Source organism: Lingula anatina, chromosome 1, assembly GCF_051362555.1.
Source record: "Lingula anatina isolate TDL-2025a chromosome 1, LinAna3.0, whole genome shotgun sequence".
NCBI lineage: Eukaryota > Metazoa > Brachiopoda > Lingulata > Lingulida > Lingulidae > Lingula > Lingula anatina.
Window position 1 is genome coordinate 31401719 of NC_141767.1, and position 17936 is coordinate 31419654.

Below are 17936 nucleotides of genomic sequence, written 5' to 3' on the forward strand. Positions count from 1 at the left end.
ATCTCAAACTTTCACGGTTTCATCTTTCAGTCACCTCAAGTGCTAGGCAAGAAAAACGAGCCACCGACTACACTACAGCATAACTAATCAACTACCGTACGCAGCAAGAGTGTGTTTGGGCTTCTTTCTTTGAAATATAAAGGATTTTACTTACACCAGAGGAGGAAGTACAGGATCGATTAAAAATTCTTTGCATTTTCAGTTATTAGCAAAAATTGTTACTACACCGACAACACGTTGTCGCTTTCTTTGTTTCCGGAAGTGGTGACCTATATAGAGGAATGTTGGGAGAGAAAGAAACGGGGTTACACACTCAGTAAACGTTGTACACGGTAAGTCCGAAGAAATATCCTTTTTCGCTGTTTTGATTATTAAATAAAGTGGTTTATTTTGTATTTTGAGAAATATTGCTCCCCATGTGAAGTTATAATATAATTATAACTTATAACGTGGTGCATGCCTAGTCCTTTATGTCGTAGATCTACTCGTACGGTCCAAACATTTTGTATATATCAGTCATTATTTATGTACTGGTGGTATGTGTTTTGGTAAACATATCTGAGAAAGAAAGTTGTTTGGATTTTTTTAGCAATTTCATTCAGATCAAAAGTTATTCATTTGATGGCTGTCGATCTACTTTATTCTTAGTCCATTTAAATTATGAAAATGGGTCCATCATTACACTTCTGTCTTGAACAAATTGGTGAATTATTGCAATCACTTAATGTATTGAGCAAAATTTCAAAGGGCTGCCAGATTTATTTATCATGATTTCATATATTTTAATCCTGGTTTTGCGATCAGGAAGTTCAGCAGTTTACAACTACAGGAGCGAAGGGAGGAGCTGTATTTAACTTTCTTTTTTTATTTGCCTTTCCATTCTAAGTGTTGGAGGGTTTGGTTTTATCATTCCAATTTATGGATTTTGATATGTACATGCTATTTGTGCAAACGCACGAAAGACATAGGTGTACATAACTATTAAATGCTAGCCTGCTAAGTTGTTGACTGTGTTGATTGTACACAAATTATATGCTGCTTGGAAAGCCACCAGTCTTGCCAAGAACCTTCATGCTAGGTTGGTACCAGCTATACTTTTTGACTCTTACCCTACTCCAATAACAATCAAACAGCATATTTATGCAAATGTATTTAGTCATGGTGAATCTAAAAGCACTGAGAGCCCTTCAGCTTTATTGTAGTAGTAGATGATTTACCTTTCAGCCAGCCAAGGCACATGTATACATATGGATATATTCATCGAATTCTTTGTTTGCATTATCAAAGCCTGAGACCAGCTAGATGAACTTATTATGTGCATGATTTCTGTGGAGGGTTCTTGTATTGGCTCAGACTATATGTCAGAACTTGATGAAATCTGCCATTCACACAAAAACAGAAACCACATGCAGTTTGAATGTACAAGAATTAAGAAATAAGATGAGAATGTAGCTTCCATACAATAAGCATTAAAGAACAGGTGGTGTGGAATAGTTCCCAAAGTGCCAAGTTTTGTACAAAAATGAAATTTCTCTTTTGACAAATGGATGAATTGAAAAATATTATTTTTACTTTTTTTAGATATTTGGTGGCAGTTGGAACAAACATCTGAACAATGTCATTCCAACTTAACATTCCTCCCTCTGTGGTCAGCAAACTGGCCAAGTCAGAGGATGGAGACAATGAACCCCAGAAGAAAGGACGAGAAGATTACAAGAAGATGAAGGAATTAGAAGAGGCAAGAAAGGCTGGTACTGTGCCTGCTATGCAGGATGAGGAAGGAAAGTAGGTGTCATTGGGGTAAATTGTTTTGAAAATAATTAGAAAGTGGAAAGGATTTTATATTTGTATTTTTTACTTGTAATTTTACCCATATGCCATTGAGATTATTGTTATTTTAGAAGCATAGTTTTGAAATGATAAAGCTTAAAAAAAGTGCATTTTGTACTAGATATAAACTATACTATTCTATAGAAATTTGTTTTGACCAAACTGCTGAAATATGTGGGTTAAAGCAGTGTGAACTTGACAAATTAGAAAAATAAAATTCCTTCGTCTTTTTGTTCATGAAATGTGAATTATGTGGAGTTGCTATTAAGTATTATTTTACCTCAAACTGAAGAAGCCTGTGTTCCTGTTTTCAGAGATATCAATCCTCACATTCCCCAGTACATCATGCAGGCTCCCTGGTACTTTGGCTCTACAGTCCCCACACTGAGACATCAGAGGCCTCAGGCAGAGAAAGAGAGGAAGTTTGCAGCTATGGATCAGTGGTACAAAAAGGGAGTGAAAGAGGTATAGTACCATACTATTATCTCCTTTTACGCTGTCGTGCGTCTAGGGCATCAACTAAGATCTTCCACTGCTCTCTGTCAGGAGCTAGGTGTTGGATGGTTCTGCAGGTTTCTCCCAAGTGTTTCGACTTTACTTCCACAGTCCTTCTCCATGTGGTCTTAGGTCTGCCTCTTTTTCTGTGTACTGAAAGAGGTATAAGGGATTTGGATATACAAAATATGTAAAATAAATTTTACGATACAGCATTGTTAGTATTTATAAGTATTAAATTTTGTATCTGTCACTCCTTGGTTAATCAACATTTTTTATGTGAATACATTTTATTTTTTAGTACATAAAGGTATTTCTTAATTGCTCTGATGTGAGCATCCTGTGTATTGATATTTGAACTAATTACTTTTTTGCACACTTTTCATTTTGTTTTTTCTCTTTGTAGGGTCCTGTTGCTACAAAGTTCAGAAAAGGAGCTTGTGAGAATTGTGGTGCCATGACACACAAGAAGAAGGATTGCTTAGAGGTTTGCCATTGCTATTCTAATTACATTCTTGATCCAACACTGGAAATAAGATATATAAGGCAGTGGTAAATGTCATGCTTAAGAGGACAACAGGATTGTGCCTTTAAAAATAAATACTATGTTCTACATTGAAGCCCCCCCCCCCCCCCCCCCCACACACACACACACACACACACACAAATTACATAGAATTACTGTCCAAACTTAGAAATATTCTGATAATGTATGTTTCAGTGCCACGTTTTCTTTGACTTGTTTTCAGCTTAGCGAATGTGTACATGTATTTTTTACTCTTTCAACTTTTAAGCATGGGGCAGTTATTTCATTGAGGATGTAACATGCCTCTGTTGCCAAGGAAAAAGAGATTGATTTTAGGCAAATGATGGTCATCATACTGTTTTTTTATGGGGTGTTAACATTATGCTCACTGATTTTCAGCGGCCAAGAAAGGTTGGAGCAAAGTTTACAGGAGATGGCATAGCCCCTGATGAGTACATTCACTCAGAGCTTTCTCATGACTATGATGGTAAGAGAGATAGATGGAATGGCTTTGATGTGGATGACTATTCCAGAGTTTATGAAGAATATCAAAAAGTAGAGGAGGTAAGAGTTATCCATTACGCAGAAAGTTAAAGTGACCCACAGTGCTTATGTGGTTCTAATCATTTGTAAGAAGAGTGGCATTTTTAAGAATATTGACCCATCATCTGATACGTTGTCTCCTGTAAAAAATGAAAACTGTGGATTCAGATATTAATAATCTTTTTTTAGGCAAAGAGGCAACTGAAAGCACAAAGATTGGATCAGGCCTTGATAAGTGGAGAGACTGAGGTGATTGAATCAGTTGTAAGTAGATTGCCACTTATCTCTGTTAATATAATCATAATGATGTTTTTCTGCTGAAATAATTAAATTATTGATATATCATTATGACATACATTTGACATCATTTGGCATGTTTGAATAAGGGTGTTGGGGACCGCAATAGTAAGTAAGTAATTTCCAAATTTTATTTCCTTTTTTTTTTTTCATGCTCTTTATGACCAAATATCACCATACAGTTTCAATCAGGATAATTTAAAGAAATAACACAATTTCTCAAAAATGATATTTGCACATATCTTTCCTGCCTACTGTCTGTGTTTTACGGACTAGAGGAAAAATAAGTAGGTCAAATTTATGACCAGAAGTTTGATGAAGATACAGTCTTAAAGCCCTTTTGTGCTACCCAAAATATGTTTTGCCATTGTAGAAAGATGCGGATGATGAAGATGAAGATAAGTATGCAGATGATGTTGACATGCCTGGGCAGAAATTTGAAACAAAGCAAAGAATCACAGTGAGAAATTTGAGGATAAGAGAAGACACAGCTAAGGTAGGTATTAGTGTATACCAAGTGCAAAATAAAACATAAGTATATACAACTATATCTTAGTAGAATGTGTAAATTTTGAGTGATTTAAAGAATTATTTAGAGTTACTGGACACCAACATTTCAAAATTTTGAACAGTGAATCAGTCATGTGCTAATATGTCCACATTAGTGCTGTCTAATATGATTTGAATATGATGCTGACAGAAACAAATACTTTTTCTTCCAGTATTTACACAACTTGGATCCTAATTCTGCATACTATGACCCCAAGACCAGGTCTATGCGTGAAAATCCATTCAAAGGCACCTCAAAGGAAGCACAGGAGTAAGTTCATGAAGTCCTGTTTATAGTGTGTAATTTCCCTAATGTTGTGACTGTGAGACAAAGACCCTAATTGTTTTGGCATCAAGTTAATGAATAGATTAACATGCCCATGTTTGAGAATAATCCACTTTCTATGTACAGACACAGAGTGTCTATGCATATTGCCATTACCTGTGTCTGTCTGTCTGTCTGCCTAGACTGGTAGTCTTTGACATACTTTGTTACCGTAATAACTGAAAAGCAATGTTACCATTTTGCTTTTATCTCAGTGGAATTACTCATTGTCCTGAAACACGGGTCAAGTTCGAAACTGGACATGATCCAGTTATTACTTAGATATTTTTAATTATATAATTATTTAATAATTTGTTCTTCAAGCTAATTTGTAAGTAGTGCAGTATTTACCACATTTTAAAAAACATTCTGTGTGAGTGAGGGTCTTAAAACTGGAGTCACAGGTGTCTGGATGGACAGACAGCTCTGATTCATAATGTTTCTAACAGTTTAAATCTACATAGATATATGGCTTCATTGAAAACATTGCTGGTTTTGATGATGACGATGACTTTGTTGAAGCATTCTCTATTAAGCAAAATTGTGAGGCTCGGCTGGCAGAGTTTGTATCTTGTGGTATTATTTTGCCATTTTTTTATGTTTAAACTGATGAAGGTTGTCTATACATTTGTAAGCTTTTTCTGACTGTTATGTTATTATTCCTATTAACTGTCTTATTTCTATATTGGGAAACTAATTGGCTGTTTTGTTTCAAACCCAAGGGGATTTCTCATTGCCCTAAATGCCTGTCAAGTTTGTCAGGCTGATATAGACTGTCTGTGCAATATTACATATGTTTGTTTTCGCTGGCTTGTGTAGATATGTATATATCTATTTATATCATGAGAAATGGACCTAGGGTAATGTAGAACATCTTCATTTCAGACACTTGTTCGCTGGAGACAACTTTGTCAGATATTCTGGAGATGCTACCAACATGGCCAAAAACCAAAGTGAGTGACACACGCATGCACGCACGCACACACACACTTGTGAATTTGGAGTTTGGCATGGTTTTGTTGTGTTGTTTCAGTACTGGTAGTATTCACAACAGTTCAGTTGGTCTTATTTACTGGGGGAGGGGGGGGGGCAACACCAAAATATTAAATTGGAGAAAATTAAGAGGAGTTTTTGTATGTTCAGCACAGAATTTTATAACACAAAAATTATTTTCGGGTAACGGTAAACCCTAAAAGCTTAGGTGTGAAATTATTGAATGTTTTGTCAATATTTCAGTGTTTGCATGGGATGCCTATGAAAGAGGAGCTGATGTCCACTTGCAAGCCAACCCCACACAGCTTGAACTGTTGCACAAAGAGTTTGACAAGAAAAAAGATGAATTCAAGTCTGATGTCAACGACAGCATCCTAGACAAGTATGGTGGAAAGGAACATTTGGAAGCTCCACCAAAACAGATGCTGCTAGCACAGACTGTAAGCAAACCTAGTTCAGCTAATCGTCTAATGCTTGTTATATTATCTGAGTTCAAGTTTCATGAAGAGTTACAAGAGTCAGTGCTTTTGTTCAAATCTAATGTGAGTGAATGATTCTTCATTAAGTTTTTTATTAGAGTTTTCTTTGCCTTTCTTTAGAGATTCATAGCATTCTTGGTTTCTTTGAATTCCAGGAGGAATATGTGGAATATTCCAGACATGGCACAGTGATCAAGGGAAGAGAAAAAGCCATTGTAAGGTCAATCTGGGAAGAAGATGTCTATATCAACAACCACACAGTAAGTACATTTAATGGACATATTCTATTGATGAACATTTAGATTTTGATTATTATATACAAACACTGTATGTGCCTGTATATGTATATCTTATTACCTGTGTCTGTCCATGTTGCCATTGTTGCTGCCATCATCCCACATCATTTGGTCACACTATACCTGCTTAACTATATTTTTGTTTTTAAATTACTTTGAATTTGTAAGGTTTTGTTTGGTGGACCTCTGGGGTTTGTTTTATATAAACTCAGCTAGTTGTGTGATGACATCACCTAAGGGCTACCCAAGTGCAGGGCATGCAAATAAAGGCCTTGAAAAGATGCAGCTACATCAAAGGCAGTAGGTCTAGTGATTGCCAAAAATCTCGTACAAATCTGAAAGATCAAATAGTACCAAAGTGGAAAGTTGTACACTGATGTCTACAATAATTTCTTCTAATGTGCCAAGTACAAGTTACATTTGATGACATGAAGTCCATTGTAGCGTCTATGAACATTTTTCTCTAACTAAAGTATAGAACTTGGATGGTTTAGTAAATAGAATTTCCATAGCAGCAAATTTGCCTGGTTTCAATTTTTTTTTTTTTTGTAAATGAGTATGTTTATAAGCTTCTTTTAATTGAAACTAGTAATGTTTATAATGAAGGCCAACTAAAAAAAAAACTTACGTAATCCATCTTGTCATTGAATATGTTTCTTTTGATTTATTTAATGTATGTGTGTATCATCCTCATTGTTTAATTTTTAGCAAGTTCTTCATGTACAATTTGGTCACTGTCTGTTGATTTTACTTTAATATTGCTTGGTTGATATGAGGCTTGCTTGTTATGCATTATATGCTAACTAAACTGTACATTGTATTTCAGAGTGTTTGGGGCTCATTTTGGAAAGAAGGGAGGTGGGGCTTTAAATGCTGCTACTCTTTTATCAAAGAATCCTACTGCACTGGTGAGGCTGGAAAGTTGGCAGCTGAGGTAAGGTTTAGATTTTTATTTTGGTTTTGAGTCTAACTTTAAAGTGATATATTTTCCACTTAAGAATAATAGCAAAACAATATGGCAATAACAATTGAAGGGGTGCTTTTCCAATAAGATGTTATGTGTGCAAATGAAATGACTTGAAATTTATTCAAGATTTTGTAGTAACTTTCTGAACCGCATTTCTTCAGTCGTCTATGCCTGCTCTTACCCATGGAGATGGGGACCTGGAAGAAGAGGAAGAAAAACAACCAAAATCTTTAGTAGAGGTAAACTTTTAGCAAGGTTATTCTACCTTGGGAATTTTAAATATCCTCTTAAAATTTGAAAGTTATGTTGAAATTAAACTTGAGATATTATGCTGAGATTCAACTTGAGATATTAACCTATAAACAAAAAAGGTATAATTTTATTTTTAGTAATTTATGTTTATTAACAATAATTATTATGTATTTAATATTTGCAGCAACATCAAGAGAGGCTTGAAGAAGAGCGAAGAAAAAAGAAAAACAAGAAAAAGAAAGATAAGAAAAAGAAAAAGAAGGCACACAAAAAGAAGCGAGACAGCAGCAGCAGCAGCAGTGACAGTGATGAAAGTGTGGATGAAGAGGAAGAAAGAGAGAGGAAGATAAAGGAGGTATGTATCTTGTCATTACATAATAGGTATATTTTACTAATATTGTGTTTATTTTAAAAAATAATCCCAGTTAACTTAGTTTTTAGGAATAAGAGTGCTGAATTTCCTTTATTTTCCTCTTAGGCTATCAAGAAGGAAGAAGCAAGACAAAAAGAAGTGGAGAGGTTGATGGCCATCCCAGAAAGGAAACGTCCATATAACAGTGCATTTATGAATGACACTTCAGAGCCCACAGAGGAAGAAATGGAGGCTTACAGGAGAAAGAGGAAAAATTTTGAGGATCCCATGTCGGCCTTTACATGATTATATAACATGGTTTGGGTCAAAAAGAACTTGTGATAATTGAACTGGGTGGACATGCAAAACCCCATTTTCTCATATTCAGTGCTGAAAAATAACAAAATATGAAGGACATTGTTCAGGCGGAGTTATTTACTGTGTGCTGGGCTGTGGAAAGATTTGGCATATGGCAGGTCAAAAAAAAGAAAAGAAAAAGAACTTAACTGTGGTCTAATAAATTCAAAATTACAAAATTTCTTAAGCATTACAGCACTGGTGCGTCGGTTATATATCAACCATTAATTTGCACTCTTTCATTGTATGGGGCATCAGGAAAGTAACAGGGCTGGTATCACAAAAAGTTAATTCCAATTTAAAGTTTTCGGTTTACCCCTTCCAGGCCCGTAGCCAGCAATTTCAAAGGGGGGGTTCTTTTTCCGTAAAAGTGGACCTTTTACCATATAATCCCCATGCACCTAGGTCAAATTTTACCCAGAGTGGACGTTTTTCCAGCAAAAAGGGGGGTTCTTTCGAACCCCCCGAACCCCCCCTGGCTACGGGCCTGCCTTCATTATGTAATCATGATAGCCCTATGATGAGATTTATCCCTTTGATGAGTGGCACTAGCAGTACATACTCAGGAGGCAGCATCAGTTTGACCTGTAGGGCATTTGCAGAAATTCTGACATAAAGATGGAAGAAAAGCAATGATGCAAAATGTGAACTGCTATTTTACTTTGGGAATAACTCCCATCTTTTAGTGAACCAACTGCATCTATTCAACATAACAAAGATAGGCAATATATATATTTAAATTATAGTTTCTTTGTAATATAATAATGCACTGATTTTAGCTGAATAATAACATATTACTGGAAGACATTTGTTACTGTCAACATCAAACACCGTAGTTGATAGATTTTGTTCTTAACAACGTAATGACATATTCTTTAACACAGTAGATGCAAGAGAGAAAATTTCCACATGTTCTAGTTTTGGGTCTGCATAATTAAGGTATTAATCTACATGAAATGATATCAAAGCAATCTGATGTACATATTATCTCTGATTATACCAATCTGTGTTTCCACATCCCAATTTGCTGGAACTTTACCTAAAATTTAAATAATGACTACCCATAAAAATTCCGAATACTGCTGACATTTTACCCTAAACTGGAGTTCTATAACAACCCATTGATTGTCTGTTGTCAGTAAAAGCTCTGACCTGTATGTAGTTCTTTACAAAGAATGGCAATGTTAAATATTTCATTTAAGTACAAATACTCCAAATAAAAATCACTTATATGAATAATTTCTGAATAAATAACATTTTAAACTGAAGTTCGAAGACACTTATCAAGTGTATGGCTGCATTTACACATTGCCTCTGGTTATTGTTATATATTCAATAGCATTAACAATAAATAATTTAAATAATATTGTGAATTTCAACATTGTTATGAAATGGCTTCACATCCTGTCAGGGGATGGACCTTCAATACCTCAAGACTTCTCTAGATATTTACCATTGAGTGATTTCATCATGTTTACTTGTCTATGTAATATATGTATAGTTTGTGTGTTGAGAACCTGAAAAATGCAACTGGCAAACAATTTAGTGCTCAATAAAATTATAATGTTGTTCCTATAACGGTGATCATGTAATAAAAGTTTATATCACCCAGCCATGATAGAAATCTGTAACAAGCAGTCAAAAACAACTTTAATTTTGTCATGTTCCGGCTTATCACAGATTTTTTCTAACCATTGTAATTTATGTTGCTATCTGATGATAACTATCATTTAGCAGTCTAACAGCTCTTTGACCTATGTCGCAAACTTGACTTTACACAGTTGCCCATCACGTCCAATTTTAGCAGTCTAGACTTGGCCCAAAATCTGTAGATTTATTGTAAAACTGGACCAAGAATCTTTTCTTGAGAATTAGATGACATTAATAAACAACAAGCTTTTTCTTAGTAGTTATCTGATCTGCATATTTCTGTATACATTGTATAGGGGAACCTAGCCCAAATATGTGCAATTTAAAATGCTAGCAATATGTTCAGCATGCATAAACCCACTTGGGTCAAAGGTCTGATTTTGGCAAGACTAGACATCAAATTGCACTGGATAGAGAATACAAAGCCATTCATGTGTTTAAACATAATATGTCATCTCCAAACATAAAGCACATTTCAGGAAAATATTTTTAAAGCATTACATAAGAAGCAGAAGTGAAAGATAATTTCCAAATAATCATCAACTGAGAACGAGTCACAAGCAAGTTTCATAATCCAATACATCATCAGTACATATATTCTTCGTTTCAGTTTCTTGTGATATTTTTTCTGCGGCCATGTCCAATTTTGTACCTAATTCTGCTTTTTCCCCCAAATGTTTATCAGCATGAATGTCTTTAACTGATGATTGGGAATATTTATCTATGTTTTCATTATCTGCTGCCAATTCTGCTGTTGTTGATGTGGGTTCTTCTGCAGTGACAGGTGGGACAGGGACAGGGGACAAGTTGGTCTCTCTTAACTGTCTCTCCAACTCCTGAGTTTTACTGGCCAACATCTGTGCTGCAAGCTTTTGATGAGCCAAGGCATTACTTTTGTCATTAAGCTGAAACAAAAATTATCATCAACATTCCATTTCCTTCATACATTTTAACATGTTACAGTCAAATACAGGGCTACTAAATTGCCAATAACATATTTTATCTTTCAATGAACACTTGACTGGTTTAAAATGCCCTAATTTGGGATAACACAGAGACAATTCACCTTTCTACAGATAATGTCACAAATAATGTGCCAACTATGTTATGCATGTTGCAATTTGGTATATGAGTGTGTACCTGCCTCATAAAGTGGAGAGCTAACACCACTGATAATACTGAAGGCTTACCATATCCAATAGTGATTGAATGAGCTCCTGTTCACTAGAGCAGTTGATGTTCACTCCTTTTCCTGAGATTGTTATTGTAGTAGGGGGAGCCTGCTCTTGTGGTAGCATACTGGATGGGGGTGGCAGGTTTTCTGAAATTCAAAGAACATGACTCTGCTGTAAGCAACTAAACTGTTAGTGTATAAGTATAGATAAAGTGTCTGGCCATATAGCCGACACCAGCGTCTGTCATTGCCATACACTTTCCTGGATTTCCTGAAGTGCTTGTACATAAATTAAAAAAGCTTAATACACTAAATGAAAAGATTCCACACTGTGACCTCACGTAAATGTTCTGAAGTAAAAAAATGTCTTCTTTAATACATGTTTTGGGTGATTTTCCACAATAATCATACCTTAAATTGCTCAATTGTAGCTTCTTATATGTTCCAGGCCCTTATGACAATTTTTGACAATCCATTTTAAGCACATTAAGGATTACACTTTATATTATCGTGTGCCATTTATTACTAAACAAATGTTTGTACATGTACAAAGCTGTAGAAAATTAGAAAAGATGTTATGGCAGAGATTCCAAGACATTGCTGCTCTTGTGAGTGTTTGTGTATATGTGAATGTTATATTTATTTAATGTTATTTTTTATGACTTGTACAATACTAATTATGCCTAATTTAACTGATTTATATTTTAACAATGATATTTTCATATATAAATAAAACCTAGAAACATAGCATGCACCAATGCCAAACCTTCAGTTAGCTGGCCAGCTATCCACCTGATCACATTTTTCACTTTAATTTTCTGCTGCTGTGGTGGCATAGTAGCCAGTTCCGTGATTTGATTAGTCAACAGTTTGTTTCGGTTCAGCTGTTCTTCAAATGCCACACGGTAAGCTTCTACTGTATTGTATGCCTCATCTCGCCTCTGTTTGTGTGTATCAACCTGTTGGTGAACAAAATAGCAGTTTCTTTTAGATTGGAAATGAACACCTATTAGCATGGATATGGATAGGCTTTTCATTATATATGCCAATAAAGATTATCAATATGTAACTAAAATGCTGCAGAGCTAACTGGCTTTATCACTGAATGATTTATTCAATGAAGGTCATAGGTTTGATCAGCTGGATTAGAATAAGAGAAAGGAAATTTTTACACGCAGGTTACTTAACAAATATACATCTTTCATCTGTGAAAATATTGACCTACCTCCTCTTTTAATCTTACTAGTTCTTTATTAAGATTGGCGGCAGCATGGGCACAACCACAAGGCTCTGGATTGCTGACTCGGCAATGACATGCTCCCAATATTGATAGCTAGTAAGAACAACTACAGATTATTATTCACATACATGGCCTAACTGACAAACACTTTTAAGTTAAAACTGTTTTTTTCCTCATAGTGTATGTTGTTTGAGAGCCAGAGATGGCAGGGCAATTTATGTTTGTTATTCCTTACCTCATCAGTTGAGTAGTCATTATATTTCTCTTCTGCTTGAGCATGGATACTTTCATATTTGTTGCGTTCTTTCACATCCATTAGTGCCAGAAGTTCATCTCTTTGACGACTCAGACCTGAAAATTACAAAATGCGAGTTTCTTGCTTTCTTTAAGACTTGGTTTTATTTGTGCTTGTGAACACTTGTCTTTTTATGTTATGGTTTATACAACTTCACAAGTGCCTGAATTGCCATTTTAAGAGTGAGGTCTGTACATGCATTCATAATGGAAGTAAGAGTTTCTTGAATTTCAGTATGTTTAATATTATCTGCAGGAGTTTACCCATTTTTTCAGCTTGTAATTTCCGTATTTCTTCTGCTTTTCTATCTAAGCAGGCTAGGAGACATGAATTTTCTTGGCACACCCTGAAAAACATTTTTTTCAAACAATCAACTGAAACAGTTTTGATATGTATGCTGTTATAAAGATTGAAACAATATTTTTGGCACCTGTTTTACTTAAAGGAAAGAGTCAAAAGCTCAGGTTATGTAAAAAGAGAACATCCTACTTTCAAGTAAAATAACTGTCAAAAAATTAAATAAAAAGTAAAAATAAATAAACAACTTTAACCAAAAGAAAAGATGTGACTACTACTGATTCATCTTAGTAAAAAGATTAAACTCTCTGCAAAAATTTAACTCAATTTGGCTTTTGTAAAACAACAAACCTGCTGACATTGTGAGAAACCAAAAGCTCAATTCCAAGGCTTCTCGGAAGATATAGTTTAAGCTTTTCAAAATGAATACATTTCACACAGAAAATTATCCTCACATTGAAAAGAAAATGTAGGTTGTTTTAAAAGGGTGAAATAAATTATAATGTATCAAAAAGTGCAAATAAAGTCTCTTGTTACCAGTGTTACACAGAAATGAATATCAGAATATTAAAACAGACTTGGTTGGATTTGAGAAGTCATTAAGAAGATACTTTTAGAGCACACAGCTTAAAGGGTGCAGCAATACATACACAAACACATCTCAAGTACCACACAAAAGTAGTTTCATCTTAGAACGTAACAGATCTTCAGTAATACAAAATAGGCGTTTTTACTGTATGACTTGATACACAATTGTAAAAAACTTTTTGAAGACAAAAACCTGAAAATCAGAAAATTCTAAAGCACAAGTACTGTTGCATGGTACTAATATTACCTATCACACTTTGCCTGTAGATCTTCCTCTCTCTTTTTCCTAACAAGTGGTTGTGTTTTAGGCTGAGAAAGAGTGCCCACCTTCTCCACCTTAGCCCTATCACCAACAGCATGTGGAGGCTAGCAATATATGGGGAAAAACTGCCAGTTCTAAACATAGCCACAATAAAAGCCACCAAAGCAGAAAAACAAATGCCAACAAAACACTGTAATTCATTAAATTAAGTGTCTTTTCTGCTATGAGTGAATATTCTTTTCACAGTTTTACTTAATGAAAGTTATTTTTCACATTTCATTTGAGGTACAATTACTATAGCACAATATATACTCAAAACTTGTTTTTTATATCAGGGCAAATATCATCTCTAAGGCCAGACAAATTAGATATGTAGGTTAATAAATGGTAATTCTTTGCAAAGAAGGTCCATGAATGGAATTCATTTTTGCTTTCAATATGTTAACATATGGTGTTGAGGGGGAGGAAATGTAAAATCCACTAAAATTAAAAGCATTATTATTATTGAGGTGTTTCTGCATGGGTTCAAGGGTTTTCACACTCACTAAACCAATGTCCAATACGCCTTTTCCATTTGGAAAAAAAAAATGATTTCCTGAGAAATTAGGATCAGTCATGCTTGTTAACCAACCTATCAATTTTGTATGGCCTTAAGTATTTAAAAGATACACAATTTCCCAGATATAAAATTTCAGGATGCAGGAACATATCAAGCATGCACATGAGGGCGTATCGTTGCCACAACGAATTAATCCCTCTCCTCATTTCACTTCTGTGTGTTTTGCTAATAATGTTACCCCTCTGCCTTTGTATATGAATCCAAACTTCAATATTGCCCACTAAAAATAGTACACACTTTCAAGGCCTAAAATGCAGTGCAATAAAAATGCTGTAACTAAACCCCAAAAAAATATGCTGGCACAAAAGTCTAAGTTTGTTATCCAATGGAAGCGCGCTAGCATTTCCCAGTTCCAAAACCAAAGGCAGGTTTACATAAAGCAAGAGTACAGTCTTACCCAAATTCAATATCATATACCATTAAGTTAATCTTTTACAAGTTAGTGCTAATAAATCAGGTGTTAAGTACCATATTTCTGTGATGTTAGATCAAGCCAAGGGAGTATGTACACATGCCACTTCTCAAATCAAGACAATCATGCAAGGCAAGGCACAGTAACTCAGTAAACAAAGCAATGCACATAATTAATTCAAGTGGGTTTGTACCTATTTAGCTTGTAAGCCCACTCTTGCTCACTAGCCACATAGTTGGATTGTTGGCATGCCAGCTCATACTCAACCCTGCTGATTTCCTGGAAAAAGCATTAAGTGATTGCAATCATGACTTTCTGAAACATCTCACAGCATATGCTGGTAGTCACTGCTTCTGTGAAATCCTGGAAATGCTGTGCAATTAATGCATGCAGTTTTTATTTGGAAGGGTGTGTAGCTTTTTGGTGACAATAAGCCATCAAATGTGTGCACCTTTAGGTCATTTGGAGAGATTAATCATTAGGCGTTTTTTGTAATTCTTTATCAATTCTGAGTAAATAAATTGATTTCCTCTCCTAAAAATTTTCCTCTATAATAAACAGAATTCTGGATATAATCTCGTTGTACAAATACTCTTTGGTCAGACTTTCATATCAACAAAGATCAATTAAAGTGATTTTAAATATTAATTTAACATATCTCTAAAAAAAATAATGCAATGTCACTCAACTAAAATGCAATATATAAAAAAATGAATATTTTAAAGCCTACAGATATGTTGAAAGGCTAGAGCACAGTTCATATTATGTTAAATGTGTGTAGATCATGCAGAATTAATTTGCAAACATTCTGTTGCAGCAGCAGGGACAGGTTTATTAAATAAATATACATGCATCCTAAGGTCACTCATGTATGATTCACTATTCTCTCTTATCAATCTCTATAGTCTGGATAAGTACTGCAGTCAAAATAGATTACTCAGTATTATTTAAACTTACTTTAAATTTGTTTTTTACACCCCTGGAAGTAATAAAATTTGGTGTATTGACTTAAATCTATATCTATAGCTGTCTTATTGTTTTAAATGGTGAATTACCTTTTCTAAATCATGATACAATTCTTTTGATTTCTTTTCTAAGGCCTTAGAATCACCCTGATCTTGTTCTACCTGAAAGATAACCAATATCAAGTACTTGACCTTTATACAAGTATTTCCCCAGCCTCAATCAAGTCATAATGCATAGTTACCTTGAAAATCATAAGCCAGTAAGTATTTTGAGAGAAGTACAAACAATACACACTTTACATTATACAGTCCTTTACCCTATCTTCTTTGTAGTATCTAATCAATCCAAGTTCAAGAGAATAAACGTCCTTAAGCAGTGGTGTGTGTGGTGAAAATTAACTAGATTCATAAAGATAAGACAATAGCAAAAAGATGTATACCGCTACAGTTTTGTGCAGAAAATCTAAAGCAAATTTACCTTACTATCATGTATTATCTTACCTGCTTCTGAAGAATTTTTATTGCTTCTTGTTTAGCATTAAGTTTCCTTTGGCAAGTTTCAAGCTCCTGTTTCAGTTGATCAACATCCTATTACACACATTGAAAAAAGAAACATGGCATGACTAATTCAATTTCGCTTGATTAATCTAAATGACTGACAATAATATAAAACTTAATTTATTATATAGGGTTATGAAACAAGTCTATAGCTTGCTGAAAAAATCTATAGTTTTATAAACAATCTTATTACCTCTAGGGCAATTGTCAACTTTCTTTCAATTTGGTCCTTTGATGGCTCTTCATCTTGTACATCTGAAGAGAAATGACATTTTGACTTACAAAAATACATTATAATCATGTCTTGCATAGAAATCTTTCTCTATATAAAGAAAGTGTATGTAATAAAAAATAAATGTGACAGTCTGAATTTGGCATAGTTCTGTCAAAACAGGTCTGTTAAAAAGAAAATTTCACTATACTGGCACAGCTAATGAATAATGACATACTAGTACGTGATGATCAGGTTTATTGTCTATACACTCCTATTTATGTCTTTGAGTCTTAGCATAACAGCTATAGGTGCCAATAAATATATTACAATCTTTAAATAAAAGTACAAAACTTTAATGCATGGAACTTAAAAGGATAACAACTGTTCATTCTGGCCAAAAAATAAATTTTATCTTCCCATTCTTTACAATTTCAACATTCAAAGTTAGCCCCTGTTTTTTTTCCTAAAAACTTTACTTTTTTTTTTTTTTGTAATACTCTCTCAAGAGATTATTACAGAGTATAGCCATATATAGAGGCCATGTGGTCCAATGACAAGCACATATTTCAGAATAATTGCTATAACAAGCGTTTTTGTGGTAAAGTAGAATATCTTAAATTACTATGAGTTGTTTACAATGTATTCATTGTGAAATATAGATCTCATACGAAGAGTTATTATCCCTTTACTTTGAACCAGATGTTGCGGGGGGGGGGGGGGGGGGGGGGGGGACAACTTGTACCAATGAATAAAAATGACTACTTGCTTTTCTGCTTCCTTCCAGTTGTGTAATTCATGCTCGCATTTTTATCGTAGATTTCCTTTAGATTCTGTTGACACAGCTGCCTGTGTTGTTTCAGAGAAGTTCCCATTGGAACGTCACCAAATTTAGGGAAACTTTCTTCAGCTCCCTTTCCAACTTGTGGCTTTAGCAGCTGTTCGGACTTTTCGCGACTGAAGAAGTTTGGAATTCTTTCTGATATCTTTGTTTTAATAGGAGTGTTCAGTGATTGGTCTCCGGGATCAGAGTATGCTCTTGTGAGCGACTCAACGAATGCACTTGTCGCTGGTTTATCTTCGCCTGATCCAGACTCGGAGGAAACGTTACCAGAACAAAAACCTTCGCCGAGGCCAAGATCTCCTCCTACATCGTCTTCTTCTATAGATTCTTTCTTATCTTGGCCTTCATCCATCTTCGCTTATTGCACGTTCCTGCATCAATGATAACAAAGTCAATACACATACGGTGAGATACCAAAGAATTATTACATTTGCACTGGACTAGAAGTACGTGTTATGAGGACCCAAGCGCACCTGTTTCCGGTAGGAAGCTTTTGCGCGAAGAAAACATATCTTACAAAGATTTTGAAGGAGTATTTGAAATACTAATATTTAGAGGTA

The 17936-nt window shown here is 34.7% G+C and overlaps 2 protein-coding genes across 4 annotated transcripts; one reads left to right on the forward strand and one right to left on the reverse strand.

The window, feature by feature from the left end:
• Positions 1 to 152: 152 nt before the first annotated feature.
• Positions 153 to 9064, forward strand: LOC106180873 (pre-mRNA-splicing factor SLU7). Its single transcript, XM_013565046.2, has 15 exons — positions 153 to 332; positions 1582 to 1785; positions 2145 to 2295; positions 2732 to 2812; positions 3251 to 3415; positions 3584 to 3658; positions 4065 to 4187; positions 4414 to 4511; positions 5451 to 5518; positions 5802 to 5998; positions 6193 to 6297; positions 7160 to 7267; positions 7462 to 7539; positions 7737 to 7907; positions 8031 to 9064. Exons 2-15 carry the CDS (start codon positions 1616 to 1618, stop codon positions 8208 to 8210), a joined length of 1770 nt encoding a protein of 589 aa, XP_013420500.2. The 5' UTR covers positions 153 to 332; positions 1582 to 1615; the 3' UTR covers positions 8211 to 9064.
• On the reverse strand, positions 8900 to 17868 carry LOC106180875 (coiled-coil domain-containing protein 125). Of its 3 annotated transcripts, none has more exons than XM_087016708.1 (11): positions 17302 to 17868; positions 16515 to 16576; positions 16265 to 16351; positions 15854 to 15925; positions 14992 to 15077; positions 13753 to 13871; positions 12561 to 12676; positions 12311 to 12418; positions 11852 to 12044; positions 11102 to 11232; positions 8900 to 10816 (listed from the first exon to the last, which is right to left on the reverse strand). In XM_087016708.1, the coding sequence occupies exons 1-11, from the start codon at positions 17726 to 17728 to the stop codon at positions 10466 to 10468; spliced, it is 1752 nt and encodes a 583-aa protein (XP_086872834.1). In that variant the 5' UTR covers positions 17729 to 17868; the 3' UTR covers positions 8900 to 10465. The 3 variants fall into 3 exon arrangements, with proteins under 3 accessions (XP_086872834.1, XP_013420501.2, XP_013420503.2); XM_013565047.2 differs by lacking the exon at positions 14992 to 15077 and adding an exon at positions 12884 to 12966 and having other exon boundaries at positions 17302 to 17867; XM_013565049.2 differs by lacking the exon at positions 13753 to 13871 and adding an exon at positions 12884 to 12966 and having other exon boundaries at positions 17302 to 17867.
• Between the last annotated feature and the right edge of the window lie 68 nt (positions 17869 to 17936).